The sequence below is a fragment of the Capricornis sumatraensis genome, chromosome 1 (assembly GCF_032405125.1).
Source record: "Capricornis sumatraensis isolate serow.1 chromosome 1, serow.2, whole genome shotgun sequence".
NCBI lineage: Eukaryota > Metazoa > Chordata > Mammalia > Artiodactyla > Bovidae > Capricornis > Capricornis sumatraensis.
Window position 1 is genome coordinate 256,670,762 of NC_091069.1, and position 21,325 is coordinate 256,692,086.

General features: G+C 44.8%; 1 protein-coding gene across 2 annotated transcripts in view; it reads right to left on the reverse strand.

Moving 5' to 3' along the window:
• The window catches only part of ERG (ETS transcription factor ERG), a 132,257-nt gene extending 111,261 nt beyond the window's left edge, over positions 1 to 20,996 (reverse strand). For both annotated transcript variants that reach the window (XM_068974195.1, XM_068974113.1), the window contains exon 1: positions 20,884 to 20,996. In XM_068974195.1, the coding sequence (XP_068830296.1) occupies positions 20,884 to 20,901 (18 nt within the window). In that variant the 5' untranslated portion in view covers positions 20,902 to 20,996. The remainder of the gene's footprint in view (positions 1 to 20,883) is intronic.
• Between the last annotated feature and the right edge of the window lie 329 nt (positions 20,997 to 21,325).

Below are 21,325 nucleotides of genomic sequence, written 5' to 3' on the forward strand. Positions count from 1 at the left end.
TTAACTTTGGCCTTGGTTTGCTCAGATGGAGGTTATTAGCGTGAAACATCATTTGGGACAATTTTCAATAAAATTACTAGCTCAGGGAAGTTGGAGGGAGTTGATTTCAGGCAGGAACACACACGCTGCTAGTAGAAACACAACTTGAGTGTTTTCTTGTCTCCTCCTTTCTATGTCTTGTATCCAACAAGAGGGATAGGAGCACAGAGCTGGCCGGTGTCTTGCACTCGGCTCCTCCCTTCCAACCACGGCGGGCATTTGCATGAGAGAGGCAGCTTGTGGTCACTGAAAGGAGATTTTTCTTTTTATCTCTAAGAAGTTATTAGCTTTCATGTGGAGCAAACCTGTGATCTTGCCTTTATCAGCAAATGCTGTAACCGACTGAGTTAACCAAGCCGCCCCACGTATATTCATGAGTGGTTAAGGTGGCTCAGATGGTTAAAAAATCCACCTACCAATGCAGGAGACCTGGTTTCAATCCCTGTCTTGGGAAGATCCCATGGAGAAGGGAATGGCTACCCACTCCAGTATTCTTGCCTGGAGAATCCCAAGGACGGAGGAGCCTGGCGGGCTATGGTCCATGCGCTCATAAAGAGTCAGACACAACTGAACAACTAACACATTCACTTCAATTCAGGACATCAACCACCTACAACTGAAAATAACTTTCACGACACTTTCAAGACACACTCTGAGGTCATTTAACTTCTTGCTCAGCCCATAGCCCTCTTTCGCATCAGTTTATACAGAGCCATTGGGTTATCTATATCCAAGATAATAACTATGAACAGATAAAGGAGAAGCCCTTTGAATCTTAGAACTGATGACAAACCAACGTGGATGCATCATATACCCCACATATGGCATTTAAAGAAGGAAAATATTTAAGTGCATGTATGAAGTAATAGGAGGGGCAGATGTTCTATGTAACTAACTCCTCCACTGGGCTAAGTTATTTCAGTCATGTCTCTTTTCGACCTTTCTGAGTCAAGCGCTCATAAACAGTGGGGACCGTCGGACCCCTTACACTGACGCAAAGACGCAAAGCCCTGGCAGCTGTTCCCTCCCTTTCGACTGAAGCCCACCAGGCTCCTCTGTCCATGCGATGCTCCAGGCAAGGATACTGGAGTGGGTTGCCATGTCCTTCTCCAGGGGATCTTCCCAACCCAGGGATCGAACCCAAGTCTCTTACAACTCCTGCACTGCCAGGTGGGTTCTTTACCACTAGTGGCAACTGGGAAGCCCAAACTCTCCACTAGTGTGACTGTACCTCAGATTTTTTTAAAGTGAAAAAGAAAAGGAAAAAAGGAAAAGATTCACTTAGCATGTTCTAAGCAAGCTTTTCTCCCTTAAGATTTCCATCCAGTCTTCATGATGACCAAAGATAGCTCTCAGAATAGCTTTCCCTAACAGGGCATCCTACCTCTGCTTTGAACCAAGTTTCTCTTTTTCCAGAAGGTAAGTCACAAGTGCCAGGCCTCAGGGTTGGGTCTGCATGTACCCAGCAAGGCTGTATCTTTACGGTGTATCTCGCTCACACTGGTCTCTAGTAACAGCATAAGAGAGGGACATGGTAGATAGGACACTTCATGCAGGGAAGTCACTGCAAGGAAGACAAAACGTCCTGGCCTTGGGGTCTTGCCTTCAGGCTTTGCACTTACTTGCTTCACACACTGCCTCCTCCTGCTGTGAGTGGGCAGGATCACAGGGCAGGAGGAGTGAGGAAAGCAAGCAGACCAGCTCCTGCATCACAGGGACGCAGACCTTCTCTGTATTTGCAGCCAAGTTGATGCCAGCAAGGGATCCCATGGTCCAATTCTCCCAGTCACCCTGGGAGCTTTTAGGCAAGGCGGAGATGGGCTACAGATACAGTCACTTGAGCTGGTCAGCTTTTCAGCCCGGAGTGATCACTCTGTGTACTTGAAGTAGACCAGGTCACACACTAACAGCATGACCTAAGTCTCCCAATTAGTCTTGACTTAAATTCTCATTTCTTTCCCAAGAAAATCTTGCAAGAGCCTTCAATGTCCGTGATAAGATGAAGCTCAATTTCACTTAAGGTCAGATCCGTTTCATATGATGTAACAGCAGGATATTCAGGGGGTAGATCTTGCTTCTGGTGCCAAATCCTTTATGTATACAACCTCAGCAGACAGACAGAAGACGGAGAAGAAACCATAGCGCCTGAGAGTCAGTTTATGATGCCACTTTATGTCTTAGAGGAGGGCAGGTTCAACTCAAGGACATATGACAAAAGCCACAGGAATCGTTTTTTTATAAGATGCAAACAGGACACTCATCCATTAGTCTAGACTGGGTAGGCAGGATGAGGGCGACTGGCTAACTCTGCCCATGTGACTCTGATGGCTGGCGTGGGCTGCCCCAACCTTGGCACATTTCTTGACATTTACCAAGTAAAACGATGAGATCAGGGAAACCACAACTTCAAACCCCGTATCTTGTGAAACTGAAACAGTAAACACTTTGCCTGACAGTGATTTTTGTTTTGATCATCATACTTGATTGAACCACGGGGCGGCTGACATCCGTGCTGTGAAGTCGTGTATTTTTTTCAGTGAGACAAATTGCATTTACCCGTTCCAAATTGGTATGGACACTTGACTGATTTCTACCTAAGCATGAATGTAAGAATCCCAGCACTTCAGTTGTAGGCTTTACCACTGAGTAAACCTCTCCTAGTAGGCAGGCAACATGCAGAAGAGAAGACCCACCTTGAAATCTAATTTGTCGCCTTCCTACCTAAAGAGTGGCCCCCAAACCCACCTGGAACTTCATCATGTGATCTTATTTGGAAATGGGATCTTTCCAGATATAATTAAGGATACAGATGAGATTGGACTAGATTAGCAAAGACCCTAAATCCAAGGAGAGCATCCTTTTAAGAGACCAAGAAGGACAGACAGAGACTAAAATAAGGTGATGTCAAGACAGAAGCAGAGGTGACCATGATGCAGCTATATTTCCAGGAAGATAAGGATTGTGGACGACCGCCCAGAGCTGAATCTGAGGCGTGGAATGGATATTCTTCCACAGAGCTCTCAGAACCAGCCCTGGGTCATCTTGATTTTGGGCTTCAGGTCTCCTAAACGCCAAGACAATACATTTCTGTATTTTAAACCCTTAGTTTGTGGTTATTTTCATGGAAACCCTAGAACACTAACAGACTACATGTAGATACTGTTTTTAACAAACTTTTTGGCATTTCAAGGTGTTACATGGCCCATTAATTGCCTTCTAGGGTTAGGACAGCTTCCAAAAGGGCTTAAAGGTTAACTCCCAGCTTGCAGCAACCAGACAGCTTAAATTTTTCAGAACAAAATTAATTTTGCAAAATTTTCCATATAAAGCCCTTTGTCTGACCATGCCCTGATTTTTATGCTTGGGAAAATGTGTCTCTCATACCACTTGGGGGAAAAATGTCTGATTTACAGTTTTTACATTTACATATCATTCAGGCCTTGATGATATGGGGGGCGGGGCGTGTTTTAACAAACATCTTTAAATCTCTCAACATTTGTTTGAAAAGAAAGTTACAAGTTGAAGAAAAAAAAAAAAACAGAAAAATTTTAATTTAATTAGGTAAATTAAAACCCAATGTCTCTAGTATGTTTTTCCAGCCAACATTTACGGGCAAATTTGTCGAGTTATGGTAGAAGTAGAGTGATTTACAATGTTATGTTAGTGTCAGATGTACCGCAAAGTGATTCAGTTATACACATATACATACACCTATTCCTTTTCAGAGTCTTTTCCGTTACAAGGTATTGAATATAGTTCCCCAAGCAACAGAGCAGATCTTTGCTGTTTATCTTTGCTGTCTTATCTATTTTATCTGTGCTGTGCCGTGCTTAGTTGCTCAGTCACGTGCGACTCTCTGTGACCCACAGACTGCAGCCCGCCAGGCTTCTCTGTCCGTGGGATTCTCCAGGCAAGAACACGGGAGTGGGTTGTCATTTCCTCTTCCAGGGCATCTTCCCAACCCAGGGAAGATGGGTTGCGAAGATGCCTGCGCCCCCTGTGTCTCCTGCATTGGCACACGGATTCTTTACCACTGAGCCACCGGGGAAGCCAATTCATATATACTCTTTCACAAACAAAATCCTAGTTCTCTTTGGTACTCCTTTTAATTATCCTAAAGACAATGAGGAATTTCCTGACCCAATGGATAATTGGGTTGAGAAACACTGGACTCCTCAATGGTCAATCAAGTTTCTTCCAACATTTTGAACTTCAAAATAAAAGCTGTTTCCTTCTCTTCAACTCCTTAAAAACTAGACTGTAGTGTTTGCTAGGACAGAGACCAAGTCAGACCTCTTCTAATCATGTAAATTGCCAAAGACATGCTGCCCTCAGGGAAAGATTTTAGTACCCCCCTTGGTCATTTATTCTTGTGTTCATTCATTCAGCAAATATTTATGAGTCAGTATTTTATGTGCTAGACAGTCGAGAAACAGCAGTGAGCCAAATTCTTAAGATGGAAAAATTACGAGGTTGGAAGTTCATTTTAAAAATCTTACCAAGATAACCAAATTCTGTACGTTTTAGGAAAGATCACATTTTCCTTGGCTACATATAATATCTGAACCAGTAAAGCTCATTACATTAAGAATACATTAGCTAAACTTGAAATTTCAGTATGGAATCAAACTTTATTACCTGGCTTAGATAAACTGATTGTTAATTGGAATTAAAGTTAATCTTTCTTGTAAAGCAGATTATCTTGCAATTGAATACAAAGATCTTATTAGCTATTTATGAAAATGTTCCCCACATCATATCCATTGCACAGGTCAACTATATAATAATTACAGTACTGGAAGGGCTACCAGACTCATCAGTGAATACGGAAACCCTTAGTATGAACCGTCATAGCTCAGTTGGTTAAGAATCTGCCTGCAGTGCAGGAGACCCGGGTTTGATCCCTGGGTCAGGGAAGATACCCTGGAGAAAGAAATGGCAACTCACTCCAGTATTCTTGCTTGGAAACTCTCATGGACACAGAAGCCTGGTGGGCGGCAGTCCATGGGGTCAAAAAGAGTTGGGCACGACTGAGCGACTAACACTTAACACACTTAGTATGAACCGTACATAGAATATCAGCACACCTGTTTAAGGAATCAAGTTACAGCTTCAAAGAAATCTCTGAAGAATAACTGCAGTTAACAGAAGAAGAAAAACAAATGGTGCCCATCCTAATCCATTAAACACAACTTCTTATGACTGTGTGCCCAGGAGGGGTATTTGCCCAGTAGATTGTAAGAACTGAACCTTTAAATGAGCCGGTGCAAACCTTGGAGAAACACCGGTAGGTGCTGCCACTCAGCAAAAGTGAAATTGCCGCTTGGTTTTGCCTTAACCAGTCCAGTGTCATGTAACAAAATTCAGGCTCTGGGAACTGTATTTCTGCTTCCAGTTTTCACTCGGAAGCACCTCCAACCATGCCCCAGAACAGACACATGCATTTAAAGGACATGTGCTCACAAATATTCAAAATCCCACTATGTTCTGGGCAACCCACATAATCATCCCACCTTCTCAAGCCCAAGAAGGTTCCTTAAGATAATACACACTTATTGTCTAACATCAGGCATTCAAACTGGACACAGGAGCGCGCAAGACATTGGTCCCAAGAATAAGTAACAATTTTGTCTTCTGATCAAGAGGTCCAACTTGCTTCCTAAACTCTAGGAGGCAATTAACACAATGCTTTGTATTTGGGTCAGACTCTTTGGGACCCTATGGACTGTAGCCTGCTAGGTTCCTCTGTTCATGGGGTTTCCTAAGCAAGAATACTGCAGTGGGTTGCCATTTCCTTCTTCAGGGGATCTTCTCGACCCAGGAATCAAACCCTCATCTCCTACATCTCCTGCACTGGCCAGCTGACTCTTTACAACTGAGCCACCAGGGAAGCCAATAACTGCTCACTGAATTAAATGAATTCATCATCTATGGCGTTATCACCTCACTAATTAATGCACTCATTCATGCATTTATCATCCAGGAAGATATTCATTTACTTATTCAACAGACATTATTACCAGGCACGGTCTGCACAGATAAAAGATTACACAGCACCAGCCATGTGACTTAGGGTATAGAGGGCCGAACTTTAACAAGCAGAGTCTGAGAGTTTCTGTTCTTCAATGAGGTTCCATAGATCCCTAATCATGAACACCAACTGGCAATTCAGTGTCTACTTTCCTCTTAAGAATGTGTCAGCCGAAGCAATCAGGTTTGAATGAGCACTGGGCTCCTCTCACACTAGGACCACTCCGGAGACCAGCTGCTGGCCCTCACTGCAGACACACATTCATTCATTCAACCATCCGTTGACTGGCAGAGGCCAGAGGAAAGGGGAGGGAGGAGGCAGTGACATCTGATAGCCCTCCAGCGCCGTTTTCTCTTTGGATCCTCAAAACTCCTGAGCTTCTGAGTTCAGCTGCTGAAAGATCGGTGAGTATTTTGCTTGAACTCCTAAATGGACTGACAACACTGACTCTATTATATTTATTCCACTGTCCTCAAAAGAATGGTATGAGAGAGAAACCAATAACAGGGAGGGAAGTGCTTTCACCTCTTCAGAAGAAGCTACGAATATTCAAAGATGAACAGCACAAACACACATCATCAAGAACTGATTACTTCAAACAAAGCAAGCAACATATGACAGTACACGAAATAATAAGAACGAGACTAGGATTAACAGCCACAAAGAGCTCACACCGATTTGCACACAAAAACACACTATTGTTCAAACACAAGCTAAGCTACTGTAGTTGTGTCTGACTCTTTGCGACCCCATGGACTGTAGCCCACCAGGCCCCTCTGTCCATGGGGATTCTCCAGGCAAGAATACGGGAGTGAGTTGCCATGCCCTCCTCCAGGGAATCTTCCTGACCCAGGGATCAAACCCACATCTCTTAGTCTCCAGGACAGGCAGGCGGGTTCTTGACCACCAGCGCCACCTGGAAAGCATGACTGTATTAAGCTGTTAGATCCTTCCACCAGCACAAGAAAGGGTGTTTTTGGCACTGCTGAATCCACTCTACAGATAAGGAAACTGAAGCACAGAAAAGAGGTGTGCCTTTGCTATGGCATCCTGGAACAAGGGTCTGCCCTGGCCGTCTGGTTCTGCTTTGTAATAAGACACTGGGTCCTCAGGAAGGGATATGGGGCTTTAATCTCTAGGAGGGGATCATAAACATTCAGCTGCTGGTCCTCTTTTCTTCACTAACCTGGAGAAAAGAAGGTGGGTAAAAAGGAGTATTTAAATGATTTTAATTTCTCCAATTCATTATTAGTTTTAAAGAATATGTCTGTGTGCATGGGAAAAAAGACAAAAGAAGACAAAACAGGAAAAAAAATCTTCGAAAGACCCCTGATGTGTAATTTCAGGTCTTCCCTGGTGACTCAGACAGTGAAGAATCTGCCTGCAATGGGGGAAACCCAGGTTCGATCCCTGGATCAGGAAGATTCCTCTGGAGGAAGAAATGGCAACCCGCTCCAGGATTCTTGCCTGGAGAAGCCCACGGACAGAGGAGCCTGGCGGGCTACAGTCCATGGGGTAGCACAGAGTTGGACATGACTGATGCGATGGGTTTAACTTTCTTTTCTAAATTATTTTCTAAACTCCTCCAGTGATTGCTTTGGAAATGGGGGAAAAAGAACAAAGTTTTTATCATTATTGTGTTGTTTAAAAGATATGTTATCCAGTGGGTCTATGACACCTGTATTCAGGCTGAAGAAAACAAAACAGAACCAACCGCCACTGTCAGGCAGGCAGTGGTGACTGTCAGAGAAGAGGTCAAAGATGGGTCTACCGGCTCTGCACCGGCACCACACAGCCACGACCCCCAGGGCGCCGGAACCAACACAGACGCGGGAGCTCGGGAAGTCATTTTGTAAAAAATAAGCAGAAGTGGCAGGGAGGCAGCAGCTGGAAGGAAACACATTGGGAGACGCGTCTCGGAGTTTCACTAAAAGGCAACAGAACTTCACAGGGAGGGTGGAGGGGGACAAACGCAGAGGAAGAAAGATCTTCATTCAAACAGGAGCTTCCTGAGACAGTGACCACGTCTTCCAACAAGATGAGCCAAAGCACACAAACGAGGGGGTCTTGAAAAGAAAAATATCATTGGGGGCAATTTCACATCAATCCCACCAAAATATGAGTGTTGAGTGACCGTGTGAATAAAATCACTGGAGTATGCTGAGCACCAAAGAATTGATGCTTTTGAACTGTGGTGTTGGAGAAGACTCTTGACAGTCCCTTGGACTGCAAGGAGATCCAACCAGTCCTGATTTCCTAAAGGAAATCAGTCCTGAATATTCATTGGAAGGACCGATGTTGAAGCTGAAACTCCAATATTTTGGCCACCTTATGCAAAGAGCTGACTCACTGGAAAAGACCCTGATGCTGGGAAAGACTGAAGGCAGGAGGAGAAGGGGATGATAGAGGATGAGGTGGTTGGATGGCATCACCAACTCAATGGATGTGTGTCTGAGTAAACTCCAGGAGTTGGTGATGGACAGGGAGGCCTGGCGTGCTGCAGTCCGCGGAGTCGCAAAGAGTTGGACGCGACTGAGTGACTGAACTGAACTGAGCGGATGTTCATTTACTGGCATCTTCATGAAACTGGACTACATGTAACTATGTCTGGCAGCTTCTCAAAGCCACCAGACAAAGCTTCTGCCTCTCCCTGGACAGACACAAACATCTACAGAATACACACTGGACACAGACTAGCGGACACTGTCCTCTTGTCCATTTCACCTCAGAGCTCACAGGCACCTTCTGATCATCCAAGGAGGCACTGCAGCATGAAGGGACCCAACAGTTAACAGCGGCTCAGTTTTCTGATTACTTCGGAGACCTGCAGGAGATCAGGGTGGAGCCGTGGGTTTCCAAGCTTGGAGTATGTAAACAGCACTCTCTGGGGCTTTGCCAAGGCTCGAGTTGAGTGGCTTTCAGATGCTGTTTATTTCGTTTAGTTTATTGTTCAGTGTTACTGTTTGTTGACTTGATATATTTATTCCCCCTGCAAAGGGGCCAGTGGGTAAGGACATATCCTGTAGGTGGAAAATTGATGATTCCCTATTGTTCAGTGTTTGTGTGTTGTGGTTTTATTTGCTTTGGTTCAAAGGACCTACACAATACATTCACTGGAATTGAATAACTGGTGTCAATTCAGCACAGAGAACAATCTGTGCACTGAGATTTCTGTACCCAAATCGGGTGATCTCTGCTTGACTGAAGAAAGCGAAATCTAAAATGACATTTACATCTAAATGTCCACCCAGAAGAAAACTTCCAGTTGAATCTCAAAGAGGCTTATTTGTCAACAAATACAGAAACAGACTCATGGATGCTAGAGTGAGAGGAGAAGCTTACAGTTGCTGGGGGTTAGGGATCGTTAGAGGGTTTGGGATGGGCATGTACACACTGCTCTTTTTAAAATGGATAACCAACCAGGACCTACTGTATAGCACAGCGAACTCTGCTCAGTGTTATGTGGCAGCCTGGATGGGATGGGAGTCTGGGGGGAGAATGAATACATGTTATATCAAGGGATTCATGGACTTCCCTGGTGGCTCAGACAGTAAAGCGTCTGTCTACAATGAAGGAGACCTGGGTTCGAGCCCTGGGTTGGGAAGATCCCCTGGAGAAGGAAATGGCAATCCACTCCAGTACTATTGCCTGGAAAATCCCATGGACAGAGGAGCCTGGTAGGCTACACTACAGTCTATGGGATCGCAGAGTCGGACATGACTAAGCAACTCCACTTCACTTTTATGACTGAGTCCCTTGATATTCACCTGCAGTTATCATAACATTGTTAATTGGCTGTACTCCAATATAAAATAAAAGGTTTTAAAAAAAACAGACTCATGCATCATAATCCATAATTTCAAGGGGACCCAAGACCCCAAAGATCAGGAGTCCTACTCATAGAAATGTCTAATCTAGCTACACTCCTCTTTGTAAAATCCAGGCAACAGACAAGACCAAGGATGAGAACAAGGGCCTAAAGCCATCACCTTGGAAACATTACATTTTCGCCCACTTCACAACAGTGGATTCTGCCAATAAATCTGTAGCAAGAGGTTCACCGCCCCCATGGAGGAGAGAGAATGCACAACAAACCACGCCTTTGCAGAGGAAGTTTCCATCCGGAGCTCTTTCTGCGTTGCTGAGTCTCTGGTTGGGCTGGCTATCTGTGTAGGAAGTGGACGCAGGAAGTATCTGTCTACAAACCCTTTATCCTCAAGGTAATTGCCACAGCAGCATTTTACTGTTTACCAAACCAGTAAACATGCGATCTAAAAAAAGATGTTTTCCATCTCCAAAGAACAAGGCTTAAAAATATATATGTGTGTGTGTGTGCTTATTTCATAACCAGCTTCTTATCAAAACCACCAACAATAAGACTGTGTTCCCAAGAGGCAGGGAGTCAGTGGGAACAGCCATGGGGGTAGAACAGAAGCTTCACTCTCAGGGAAGCCCCCAAAACACAGCCTGGTTTTCTTCCCTGAGATGCTACTCTAGGAAAGTCGATTTTATTTCTCCTCTTCCAGGCTTAACACAGGCTGAAGAGAGTCAGGGTCTTTGGCTGAACAGGTAAAATCAACAAGACTTTCCATGTTAACTCAAACTGGCAGGATGGATAACTCATGAAGTCATGTGTAAAACAGATAACTAGTGAGAACTCTGCTTTATAGTACAGGGAGCTGAGCTCGGGGCTCTCTGATGACCTAGAGGCGTGGAACAGGGGGTGAGGCGGTGGGGAGGCTCAAGAGAAGAGAGGATATGTAAGCATATAGCTGATTCCTGCCTGGAGAGTTCCATGGACAGAGGGGCCTGGGGGGCTACAGTCCATGGGGTCGCAAAGAGTCAGACACGACTGAGCGATTAACACTTTCACAGCTGATTCACTTTGCTGCACACAGAAGCTAACACAACATCGTCAAGCAGTTATGCACCAATAAAAACAGGATGACAGACATAACATCTTCAAAAATTAATATGTCACTTGTATTTGATCTTGGGCCACATTCTTATTTTATATGCATGCTAAGTTGCTTCAGTTGTGTCCGACTCTGCAGCCCCATGGACTGTAGCCCACCAGGCTCCTCTGTCCATGGGATTCTCCAGACAAGAAAACTGGAGAGGGTTACCAGTCCTCCTGCAGGGGATCTCCCCAACACAGCAATCAAATCCGCGTCTCCTGTCTCCTGCCGAGGTAGGCAGGTTCTTTACCACTAGTGCCACCTGGGAAGCCCTCTTATTTTACATGTGGACATGAATATGCTTCTAGCGCTAGGAGGTCACATAAGAAGTTAAAGACAGAACTCAAATGTGGACACGCGGCTGTGGCTTTTGATTACCTGGTCAACTTTGTCTCTATTTCTTTACCCGGGATGAAAAGCTTGAGAGCCTGCACTGTCCCAGGTTTCCTGGGATGACAAACGTGACTGGGTAAATGGAAGCAGGTCCAGGGAGGACCCCTGAGCACTGGAGATGTTTGGGAGGAGGTCCTCTCCATGGTTACTGCTTTATGTTTTAAAAAGCACTGTTGGGTTGTTAACAAGAGCAGAGAGGAAGAAAGAGGACGGAAGGAGCATTGAGTGTGAGATGGACTGAGAGAAGCAGAGAGCAGCAAGACCTCCGAGCAGGGGTCTCCAGGCCAGCCAGCCGCACGGAGGCTCCGGCTGCTTCCACAGCAAGCGCCTGCTGGCATCGTTTTAGGTCCTGCTCTGATGCAAAGTACTGGGAATTACTGAGCGCTCACTGCCCTGGAAGAGTCTTTATTTCTGAATCAAATGAAAAGAACACGTGCATCAGAGGAAAACTGGCCACCTTAAGAAAAAAAAAATTCACTACCTGTTATAAATTGGGGGAAAAAAAATCTTTATGGCTTTCCTGAGTTTGGTCCTACAAGGAAAACCGATGCGACTCTAGCGAAGAATAAAATTAGCTAACAAGCAGTTCGGGCCTCAAGGACCATTCCAGCTCAGTTCACCTGCCCTGGAGCCCTGTGAAGTGGAAAGCGTGGCGGCTCCCTCTGATGGAGGAGACACCCGGAGGAGGTGAGGGGCGGGACCTGTCCAGGGAGAAACGCCCGGAGCCCACTCCTGTGCTCCGGAGAAGGAGCGGACTCCGGACTCCAGGCGCTGCGCCTGCCCCGCGGAGGTCCGGCAGCGCCGACTGAAGGCCCGGCCACCGTCCCCCCAGGCCGGCCTCTCTCCACTTCCCTCGCCAGCCTTCACAGCGACGCCTCCCTTTCCTTGTCCGCGCGATAAGACCAATCCTTTCCCCACAGAGTCTATTTTAAGAATGAAGAAATGAGAGTGTCAGGGGCCTCCCTGGGCATAAGATAAGCACGGGCCGGCTCCATTCACCTACATGCTGACGCTTCTGTGAACGGAAGGTGACACCTCCAGACAACACAGATCCCAGGGGGACTTCGCAATATAAAACCACATAGTAATATATATATATATATATAATTTATTTTTTTTAACTTGGAGCGATGTCTTGGGAAATCTAGCTCACATTGAGACACAAACTAATTATGTTGACAAATTCTCAAGTGTTGTTTCAACAGCTTCCTCTTCCGCAAAGGTGAGCATCGCACGCCTCCAGTTAACTTGAGAAAATAAAACTCAACAGGGTCCAGTGGGGTTCAGAAGGACTAGGACGGTGAAGCTGCTACTGGCCGAGGATTTGAATTAATGCACTTGGGAGCCTGTGGAGGGAGGTGGTTGGGAGGGAACACTCTTTGGTGTTGGACTGTATTTCTATACTTGTTAAATGGAAAAAAAAATCGATGTGCTATCCTATAATTTTATAACAGGAGGAGAGATGTTAAATCTTCAAGGTTGGATGATTGAAAGGCCATTGTGTTAAGATCCAGGAGTGCAAAGTCTTTGCAGGATGTACTAGAAACGCTCTGTTTTACACTCCAGAAACTGACATGCATTGTCTGGAACAAAGTCACTTGAAGTAACAGCCCTGATGTGCATGTTATGATTGGATTATGATGTAGCTTTAAAAATAAATAATTTCACTTGGCCTTGGCATTTCTTCTCTAAATGTCTCAGCACTTATCTGTGCTGAACAGCAGAGTACGTTTTTTCTTCCCAGAGTCCAATTCCATGAACACCCCTACGGAAAGACTTGGTAAGGCCTGATGGAAAACTCAGGAGACGCGGGCGAGGAAGTTGATACTTGGGGTGAGGAAACGATCTGGAATCTGGAACCACGGCCCCTTGGATGTCACCAAATATGGAAAGAATTCTTGTCACCAAGCACAGAATTGGGTGTTAAGAGTTTAGCTCTTGAATTTTCTAGTCCTTTATCTTAATCAGTCAACAAGAGCATAATAACTGTCGCCTAAGGGGTTTTCTCACTCAAGAGTGGTAACATAAATGAGCCAATTATGGTAATTTTCATTATTTAACATATATCCTTTTTTCTCTTTCTTATTCTTAAATTTTATCAAAGTGTGATATATTTACAGGAGATGTATCACTATATCCTTTCATATATTGTGGGTTTTTTTTTTCCTGCATAGTAATTTAACATTAAGAGCTAAGGCAAATACCGGCGGGCAGGGGTGGGGGAAAGGTCATATGGTGATAAATAGAGGGGAAACAGATTTGTGTGCCTGGAGCACGTTTCTTTTCTCAGCCTCTCTCGAATCCTCCATCCTTATCTCGGCAAAAAGCACCAGGATGCAGGCTGCAGTGAGCATCTCATGAGATAATGTGAGCATCCAGCGCAGCTGTCACAAGGATGATACTAATCTGGATTATGAATTCCAGATACAACACCTACCTCTGAAAAACTCTTCTTTAACTTTTTATTTTATATCAGAGGATAGCTGATGATTAAGAATGTTGTGGTGGTTTCAGAAGGACAGTGGAGGGACTCAGCCATACATATACATGTATCCATTCTCCCCCAAACCCCGCTCCCATCCAGGCTGCCACGTAACACTGAACAGACTTCCCTGTGCTACACAGTAGACCCTTGTTGGCTATCCGGAATAGAGAAGTGGGTACATATCCCACCCCACACTCCCTAACGATCCCTTCCCCCATTCTTCTCCCCTGATAAGCATAATTTAAGTGTCTTTTCTATGCTTTTTTCAACAGCAGTTCTATTTAATTTGTATTTAAACTAGGAGAAATATCTCTATAGCAATACATCTATTTAAAATCTGCAACAATGATTATCTTCCTGATACCTTAACTTTCTCTTTATGACCTTAAAGGATTTTAATCAACATTTATTTTTTCAACAAACTTTGACTGAACCCCTACAGAAAAAGAGATGGGCAGACCGATCACAGAAAAACAGGTTCTGTGGTTCACATAGGTAGACACAGAGTCACACTCCCAAACACAAGCAGAGCTGGGAGGCACACTGGCAAGAGAGAAAACGAGGCAGGAGAGAGGAGACAGAACGAGGAATGATCTTAGGCTTTATATAACATGCCTCAGCCACGTGCGACAGGGAAATAAGTGTGAGCAAACAGGGAAGGAAAGTGTGAACAAGAAAAAGATCCAGAGGTCACCGTGGCCACTGCTTGAAACGGGTTCACAGCAAAAAAAGTGTGATGAAACACCCTAATTACTGAAATTAAAATGAGATTCCATTTTTGCCTGTCACAATAGCAAAGCTTTGAAGCTTTTGAAGAGCGAAATAGTCAGAGTTGTTATGAGTGCAGTGGAAAGAGTCTCATATATGACCATAAGTTGAAATTGGCACTGTGGCAGAGACTTTAAATATATATATATATATATATATATACACACACACACACACATATATATACACATACACACACATACCACTTGGTCCAATAAGTCCTTTTCTAAGCACTAATACTAATAAAATAAATTTAAAAAAATTATATAGAGGTGCATCGCAATGTAATTAGTGAAAAACTGAAAGCAATATTATTTCCTACAATAGGATGGGTCAGGAAATTCCCCTGGAGAAGGAATGGGCTACCTACTCCAGGATTCTCAGGCTTCTCTGGTGGCTCAGACAGTAAAGAATCCACCTGCAAAGCAGGAGACCTGGGTTCGATCCCTGGGTTGGGGAGATCCCCTGAAGGTTTTATGACCATAATTTGCACAAAACAAGACATGCGTTTTTCAAAATAAATGAAAATAATTTAAAGGAAACAACAGTGGAAGGATGCAATGGTCAGGAGCGAGAGGCTCTGCAGGCCTCTGCCCTCCGTCAGCCACGGAGCAAACAGCCTCCACCCTCAGAGCAGGACTAAACCAAGCCTCTGAACAGCCGGGCCGTGAGGGACCCCCCGACATTCTGTCTGCCTGGGTGTTTGGAACCTGCCTGGTTGCACCCTTATATCCAGGGACTCCTAGAGGTCCCCTGGCCTGTCCCCATCCAGCTCCCGTATACCCTTCCCTGCCTGGGAGGCTGGAACAGTGACCTGTGGAAGCAACCCGCCCTTCTCCTTGTCTCGGTGGGCCTCTCGAGTTCACAACTGGAGCTGGGCAATGGGGCACACAGACTTCAGAGCAGTGCCAGAAAGACAAGGCAAGTTCACCAGCAAAGCTGAGACGTAGATCGCCTCATGGCATCTGCCTGAGCAGTTACCAGAGCTCTGCTGTCCTGGACTCACATCAGAACAGGCATTAGGATCCCACCTTACAGGGGAGGAAGCGGAGCTCAGAGCCCTGGCCCAGGGTCACGGGACTGGGAAGGACTCAAAGGCAGGGGTGTCTGTGGCCACAAAGCATCAGAAACCTCAGGGGCGATCTGACAGAGTCCCCAGCGAAGAGAGGAGTTGTTCCCCATGCTTTGGGGTCCCCTGATGCATTTGAGGCCATCCCTTAGCCCAAGAAAGGATCCCGCCAGAGTGGACGTGCCCCCACCACTGGGAAGGCCTGGAGACCGTCTCGGTCGGGCCCTCTTCTCAGAAGGTCTAACACTCAGAGAAGCTCTCATCCTGGCTTTCCCACAGCCTCCTGCACCGTGATGCTCTTCTGTGCCAGCTGTTAGAGCAATCCATCTGCCAAGTTACTGGGGTGCCAAGGGGTCCAGGACGCATAGCTTTGGGTCTCCCCTTCCCACATAGGGAGCCTTATTCTGGATGTCTAAACACAGAAGTCATCTTTTCCTGAAAGCATCAGGGACAGCTGTTTCACTTATTTATTTTATTCATATTTGTACGAACAGTTTTTCAACTTCCCTGGTGGCTCAGACGGTAAAGAACCTGCCTGCAATGTAGGAGACCCTGGTTCATTCCTGGGGTTGGGAAGATCCCCTGGAGAAAGGAATGGCTACCCATTCCAGTATTCTTGCCCAGAGAATCCCCATGGATAAAGAAGCCTGGTGGGGCTACAGTCCATGGAGTCACAAAGAGTCAGACACGACTGAGCAACGAACGCACACACGTGGTTTTTTAAGAGATATAAACAAGTGTATGTATGAGTGTTGGGGGGTGCGGTTTAAACAAAGATCTGTTTTGTAAAAAAAAAAAAAAAAAAGAAAGAAAGAAATAATCACTTTAAAGAAAAAATGGATAATTAAGAAATGGTTCGAGAGACTGAACAAAACCAGAGAAACAGTGCAGGCTTCCAGAATATTCTCTGAGAGCACTGCAGTCCCTCATAAAGGGGATCATGAGAAAAATAACCCCAAAATTCTATTCTATCCTTTCCAATTCCCTTTCCCATAGCCACTGAGGCAGCATGCCCATTGTGTCCAGAGCCACCCACAGACACGAGCACAAGTCATTTTAAGATTGTTCAGTCACTAAGTCATGTCTGACTCTTTGCGACCCCATGGACTGCAGCACGCCAGGCTTCCACGTCCTCTACCACCTTCCTGGAGTTTGTTCAAACTCACGTCCATTGAGTTGGTGACCATCCAACTAGCTCTTTTTTAAGATCATGGCCAGTAATTCCACTTTCAGGCCAGTGCTCTGGGGATACAACCTTGAGTTAGTGGGGCAGCAGTATTTCACTTTCTAATCCTTCCATTGTTACTGACTCCTAAAGTAGCAAGAGATGAAACAATTCTAATTTCACTTAAGCCAATGAACTGTTGAAAACTCATATGCCCCAGGGCTGTTCAACTCATTCGTCATATCCCTCAAAATACTATATATGAAGGAGAAGAGCTTCCTTCACATAACCCCAAGGTTTTATACACGTTTGCTTCACACCTGATAGCAAATAGTCAGCAAATGCCTGCTATGTGCAAGGCACGAAATACACAGAAGTTTTATGCTTTTAAAGTTTCTTTTTTCTTTTTTTAACTGAAGTGTAGCTGATGTGCACTATTGATAGTTAGTAGAGTACAATATAGTGATTCCCAATTTTTAAAGGTTCCACTCCATTTCCAGGGCTTCCCAGGAGGCTCAGTGGTAAAGAATCTGCCTGCCAATGTCCCTGGCTTGGGAAGATCCCCTGGAGAAGGGAGTAACAGTCCGCTCCAGGATCCTTGCCTGGAGAATCCCATGGGCAGAGGAGCCTGGTGGGCTACAGTCCATGGGGTCACAAAAGAAACCAGACTTGGCTGAGCAACTGAACACCAACTCCATTTCCAGTTATTGGAAAACACTGGCTATAACCCTAGGGGCACAGCACGGCCTTGTAGTCTGTTTTATATGGAACAGCTCATCGTCTTCACTGCTCACCTCTGTCACCCCCACCTCCCCTCCCCGCTGGGAGCCATTAGTTTGTTCTCTCCACCCGTGGGTTTGCCTTTTTGCTTGTTCCCGTCGTCACCTTCACTACTTTGCTGCTTTCTTTAGAGTCCGCATGCAAGTGAGACCACAGTGATCATCCAAACTCCCAACTTCTGTCAAATCAAAGAAAGGACCTTCTAGAAACAACTCACAGGGCCAGGAGTCGCATTCTCCCTCCACAAGCCTTGTTAGGAACTTTCCATCTCCTGTCTGGTTCTAAGATGCTTTCCCTCCACTCACAGCTGCAACTGGGCCTCTAGTTGCCACATGGGTGATAAAGGACAATCCCCACAACTCTGCCTGAAAGACTAACGACCTTTACACTGTAGGATCAGGGGCTGTAACCTGTGGCTCCCTGGACCACCCAAGGACAGAAGTGGATTACAATAGAATTAGCTTCCCCTGTCATTCTGTGTATGGCCTTTCCTGCACTTAAAAGCATTATTTTGAGAAGCGACTGCAGGCTTCATTGGACTCCCCAGTGGCCCAAGGCATAACAAAGGATCAGCAAAGTCTTTGGGAGGCTGAATTAAAAAATCCTAACTGAAGCAAAATCAAGTTCCAAGGCTAATAACTAGCACCTTAGAGTGAGTAAGCAAAGGCAGTGCTGTTTTGTAGAGAAGGCAGGAAGGGGGTGTTAAGGCCCCCCCAGTATTGTCAGGTGGCTCAGAAGCCCCGGAAGCACCGAAACTGACTCAGGAATTGCATGTAAGGGCAGCAGTTTTGACGCTTCTATACGCTTCCGTTAGAGCTCTTAATCTGGTCTTAAAATTCCCGGACCTTGAAGGAGAAAGGGACACATTCACATAAGCTCCCAAAATTCTTTTAAAATTCCCATGGAAACACTTTGTTCCCATTTCCAAAATATGAAGGGAAAGTGAGGGTGAAGATCATAAAGACAGGATAGAAACACTGAACTTTTCAAAGTGCCTCTTATTCAGCCAAAAAAAAAGAGAAATCCACCCAAGACACAGAGGAACACCCTCAATTCTGTGCATCTGATACCTGATCAACTAATTGATTTTATTTACTGAAACAACAAAAAGCAGAGAGCATTTGGGACTGGCAATTGCCCATATGACAAACTGTTTCCTAATTCCAACAGACAGCCACGGCCGCCCTAATGTTCCCTATGCTAATTTGAGCTTTGCACTAACATAATTAAAACTGTAGTCAACAGACTCTCGGGCCGCCTTTTTTCCACTCTATAAACAAGTCTGTAAAATCTTCTCATTACTTTACCCAGGAAGCCTAGCAGAACATGTCTTAAAGGAAGTTACCTATAAAGAGGGTCTATTTTATTTGAAGAGAGGATTCAAAAGGGTCCACTCGAAGTCATTTTCAAAGTTTACTTAAGCTACAGACAATATACAGAGAATGCAGTGTAATCAAATGTTAAAATAAGCAGAACGTCCTGGATAAGTGTAACTGTTGCCATAATTCATTGGGAAAAATCACAAGACACTGAAGCTTTGAAAATATCTTCATCTCTTAGAAATGTATACTTTAAATTAAACGATCACACATTTGTATGCAAAACACACCCCACACTCTAAAAGATGGGCTGTTACTTCAATGTCCTTTGATACACTGATTTTTCTGAAACACACACAAATAAGTGTACCCGACCCATTCAAAATTTACAAAGAACATTAGACGCAGCTGCTATGAAATACGGACATGAAAAAGGGTGAAAATAAGAATTAAAAAGGCAGCATTTGAGGTTATAAAATCCAACAATTTCTGCTCATATTGCTGAAAGTAGAGCATGTGAAACCCTAGATCTTAAGATTTCTTTCCACATCATTATATTTCAGGAGACTTTCAATCCTTATAGCCAAAGAAAGAAAAATCTCTGTAAGATTAAAATCTTTGAATCATACTTCGATGATTCTTTTTTTATATATTATTGACCATACCTTGAAAAACAAAACATATCTTGAGAAATAAAGACTGAACAGAACTTCTGAAACACAGTGTATACAGTAAGTATTAATTAAATCCTCTCACACAAACATTTCAAATTCCAAATCAAGAAGGATTTTTAAACATTGGCATGGCCCAATTCTGAGCAACTTCCATATTCATGAGGTTTCCAATGAACTATAACCCTTGATGAAAACACAGCCAAATGCTTTTCACCTTCATGCGGCAAAACTAAAGACATGAGACCAAAAAAACTTTCTTTTTTCTCTTTTCAATATCTGACTTTGGTGCTCATTTTTTCTCATTTCTACAAATGTCACCAATCTGGCCTTGAAAATACTGTTAACAGGCCACTTTGTAGACTCTTATGCTGCCGATTAAGCGTCCAATTGGCTTCACCACCAAGAATGAGGCCACATTTGTATTTTCACCTCCACAGATTCACCTCCACCTTCATCTCTCCATGCTACTTAGCAGAAACGTCTGCAAGAAAAACAGCACATCAGACCACACACCCCAGTGCACAGAGAACAGACAGGCAGTTCCCTCAAGGCAACCATTGCGGGGAAGAAAGCCTACTCACAGTGCTCCGAGAAGTAGGTACTTTATTAAAGATAAATACATAACCGAACACACCGAATTACCACTGTGGGAGTTATGAGAACGCCCCGTGCTCAGCCTGAAGGTTCCACAAAATCAAGGCAACATTGGCAGGTCCCATGACCGACAGACAGCCACTTGCTTCACTTCCACAGGGACCGGCTGGCATCCCTGATGCTATGGAGGCCTTCGAGAACATCCGAAAGTTCAACATTTCCAAGCCCATCTTTTCCTCCGACCCTGCCCTCCAACCTCGCCAAGTCCACTGCCTTCCAGCGGAGGCACCTCCAGGCACCGCTAGAGACAGTTAAAAGAATAGGAAAATTCGGACGCGTGCTGAAAAGCTTTTGCAAAAGTCATCCACAGCCCTCAACCGTGAATTTAGAAACCCCAACTTTTTTCTGAGTTTGAAGTTTTTAAGCCTTGCGGATGGTTGGAGTAGGAAAAAGGAAATTTACTAGGCAGTGCAAAGGAAATCTTGTTGTCCTCTATTGTGGCAGTGGGGGTGTTGCCCAACGCTAACTTATCTGCCTTGATAAAGGAAACCAAAGAAAAAAGTAACAAGCACAAGATTTGGTCAAACGAAAAGGACCCCTCTCCTTACCTTAATAGTGCTGGCCATAATGCAATCAAGTTTATTGATCGTTAATAAATGTTAATAATAATTATTGCTTCTCTCTGACCAGAAAGTAGTTTTGATGAGGTTGTTTAGAGCGGATGAGATTGTGCTAAGTCTGGGAAATGAAGTCAGCCAATGGCAGGAAGAGGTTTCTATTGGTCCTGGCTGCCCAGCCCGAAGAAACAGGATATTTGGGAGTGGAGAGATAAGAGACCCTGAAAACAATGTTGTTTTTCTTGATGATATGCAGCCAGGAGATTTTTTTTTTTAATTAAAAAAAAAAAAAAAGACATCAATTGCCTGGGCCTGGGATGGCCACAGCAGGTGTGACCCGGTGTGCCGCCGTGTGACACGCCGCTCGGGGAGGGCAGGACGCAGATGTGGCGGGACTCCGCGTGCCTTCACGTGGGCGGCGAGCACCCAGGGC